The 3,222-nt window shown below is 35.9% G+C and overlaps 1 protein-coding gene across 1 annotated transcript; it reads left to right on the top strand.

Annotated features, from left to right (window-relative positions):
• Positions 1–2,078: 2,078 nt before the first annotated feature.
• On the top strand, positions 2,079–2,829 carry LOC130805678 (uncharacterized). The gene is made up of 2 exons (XM_057670459.1): positions 2,079–2,314; positions 2,454–2,829. Exons 1-2 carry the CDS (start codon positions 2,079–2,081, stop codon positions 2,827–2,829), a joined length of 612 nt encoding a protein of 203 aa, XP_057526442.1.
• The last annotated feature ends 393 nt before the right edge of the window (positions 2,830–3,222 follow it).

The following is a 3,222-nucleotide window of genomic DNA, read 5'->3' as shown; positions in this document are numbered from 1 at the left end:
CTCCATCTTTTGAAAGTCTTCCTTTTCTTATTCAGTGATTGGTTTTGGAATTGATTCATTGTTGGAGTTGATGGTTGTCACTTCGAAATCTCCTATTTCAATTACTCTCCATACTTGGTAATTTTCGGCGTTTATAAAAATTTCCATCCTATTTTTCCAGTAGGTATAGAATTTCCCATCGAACATGGGTGACCTTTGCGTAAAGTACCCTTCTTCCATGCGTTTGTTCATCTTCAACATCTTGCCAGGGAACAGGATACTGCTCTCAGGGTTTCCTGATTAAATGAGAAACAGGGCTCTGATACCAATTGTTGAAATACACGAAGATGATCGAATGCAACAAGAGGGGGGGGTGAATTGTTGTGTATCAACCTTTACTTCGTTTTTCTTCTAATTTGCGGAATTTTAACAAACAAAATAAAGCTTAAACTTAAAAAGCAAAAGATAAAAAGGAGACAAAGATTTTACGTGGAAACCTTCTTGGCCTAATAAGAAGGAAAACCACGACCCCCCGGGATTTCAAAATTCTCACTATGTTTTAGGCAATTAATTACAATTACATAAAACAGTTTGCTTTACTTGAAGCTTCTCTACTCTAGGCCTGATTCTCTTTCTCTACTTTCTCCTTCTCTTTCTCTTCTCACGTTTTACTTCTCTATTCCCTTAGACTTCTCATGAGTCTAATTACAACAAATCACTCATTAACCCTTACAAGGCCAATTCTCAAGAGATTAAAGTCAAAATAATTACTTAAGAAAAATATAATAAATTAATTGGCATTTAAAAACAGAAAATATTTTTCTTAAATGATCTCCCTTTAATAGACACTCTTGGATAGATCACCGGTTTGAGCATAGTCCCTCCTATTTATAGTGGGAACAGCAGCAGTTACCTCAAACACACCTCCCACTATCATCCACGTTCTCAAAACAAATGGTAGTGGAATTGCCAAAAAATAAATGACCGGCTTTCATTTATTCAGAGAGAAAATCAGTTTCCTTAAGCTAAAAATAGCATAGGAGTTAAAAACACAAGATCCTAAAAAATAGGAGATCTTAATCTTAAAAGAAAAAGTCTTAAGCTATTTTTAGATAACCTAAAAATAGTTTTGCCAACCAATTTATTAATTAATCAAGAAATTAATTTAATTCTTAACCGTTACATCAACTTAAAATCAGAAAATAATTAATTCGCAATTTTCCAGCTGATGTTTCTCTCCAGACCTGCGACGTGGGAACAGTGTACTGTCTCCATCTACAACTTCTGTCAGATTATCAACTTTGGGAACAGAAGACCGTCTATCTACTTTTAACATCTTAAGCATTTATCTAACTTCTTGGATATTTTAAGACACGTACAACTTCCACGAACCAAGTCATAGGCTTCATCAACGATTTCAACAAAATCGGATATTCACCTACAAAACAATCTCTAAAATATGTTTGCTTATTTAAAAGTGAAGTCATCATCAAAAGCTTAAGAGCCAACACTAAAAATCCCGTGTTCCATGAAAGGACTAAACATATTGAGGTCGATTGTCACTTTGTTCGTGATGCAGTAACTGTAGGTCTAATTGATCCAGTTTACGTTCCTACTCATACACAATTGGCCGACATTTTCACAAAAGCTCTTGGAAAGGCTCAATTTGATACTTTGTTATCCAAGTTGGCATTTTTTCTCCTGATGCTCCAACTTGAGGGGGGTGTTACGATATTTTAGGGAAATATTTGGGAAATATTTGATTATCTTATTCTAGAGTATATTCTTGATTATTATCCCTTGATTTTAGGATTGATTTAGCAATATCTTTTATGTGAATATTATCTTCACATAATTTGTAACATATATAATGGATATCAATGAATTAACGGGCATGAGTTTGACAGCCCTTCCTCAGTTTCTACAAAATCATGGATTGATCAATTACAAAAAACCCACCAGAGTGTTAGGAAAAGAGTTGGGATTTTTAATGCAATTAGAGGTTCAACTTACAAGATTCTTAAAAATGATGAGTTAGTCCTATGCTTAACTGAAAAATGGTGTCCTGAAACTAATACCTTTATGTTTTCATGGGGTGAATGTACCATTACGAGGATATCATGATTTTGGGTGGGTATTCGGTTCTTGGAGATCATGTTCTCAAATCATCTCCAAATCTTAACTTTGCTGAAATTAAGGCCAAGTTATTCAAAGCATGTCCTGTGATTGCAAAGAAGTTTAATGGCAGTGTTAGCCATTATGGATGGATGGAGTATTTCAAGGGAAAAGGTGGTGAATTGGAGCATGCTGCTCTTCTTACTCTATGGCTGTCAAGGTATTTTTTTTCCCACAAACTATTTCAATCGTATTGTTCCAAAGGTTTTTAGCATTGCTATAATTCTTGCTATGGGTAACAAGATTGCTTTTGCACCCTCAATTTTAGCTTCAATCTAAAAAGAGTTAACATTGTTGAGAGAAAAAATTGTATCATACAATGTGGATGGAGTAGATGATGTTTCACACCTTGAGCTTTGGGCACCATTTGGTTTAATTCAACTTTGGGCTTGGGAGAGGTTTGTCTCGTCAAGTCCGAAACCCGATTTTCTAAGTCCTGGTGAGCCAAGAGTGGCTCGTTGGCATAATGTAATAAAACTCAAAACTCATGATTTGAGGTTGGATATTGAGTTGGGTGTCGACGATTTTATATGGAGGCCTTATGCTTTGTGTTTGAGAAACTGGGAATTTCCTAAGTTTGATTGTAATGATGGAATTGGAATGTGGGTGTTGATAGATTCTGATGTAAATGAGGAATTGTTATCTGTTGTGAGGTGTTTGAGGGTAAGTGAGTAGGTTGGTTGTGATTGTGTGATGCAATACTTACCACATAGAGTGGGGATGCAATTTGGAATGGATCAAGACATTCCAAGTTCCATTCCTCGGTGGAATGCTGATCTTGAACTTGCTTGGGCTAGCTATTCAAAACCAGTTGTAGGTTTGAAATTGTACTTACCTCCTAGATTGTTTGAAGGAGATGTAACAGTGCAGTATTCTATTTGGTGGAAGTCAGAGTTGGGTCTCCTGTGTAACTTCTAGGAAGCGACCGAAAAGAAGTGTGACAGCTCAGACATGTTGTTATTTATCAGAGAAAGATATTGGTGACAGTTTCACAAGAGCTTCTTCTGGTGCATCTTTAGAAAGGATGGCATCTCAAAAGCCACAAAATGTGGTTAATGAGATTGCATC

This window comes from Amaranthus tricolor, chromosome 2 (assembly GCF_026212465.1).
Source record: "Amaranthus tricolor cultivar Red isolate AtriRed21 chromosome 2, ASM2621246v1, whole genome shotgun sequence".
NCBI classification, from domain to species: Eukaryota; Viridiplantae; Streptophyta; class Magnoliopsida; order Caryophyllales; family Amaranthaceae; genus Amaranthus; species Amaranthus tricolor.
Note: the sequence above shows the minus strand (reverse complement) of the source record. Positions and strands in the feature narration are given on the sequence as shown.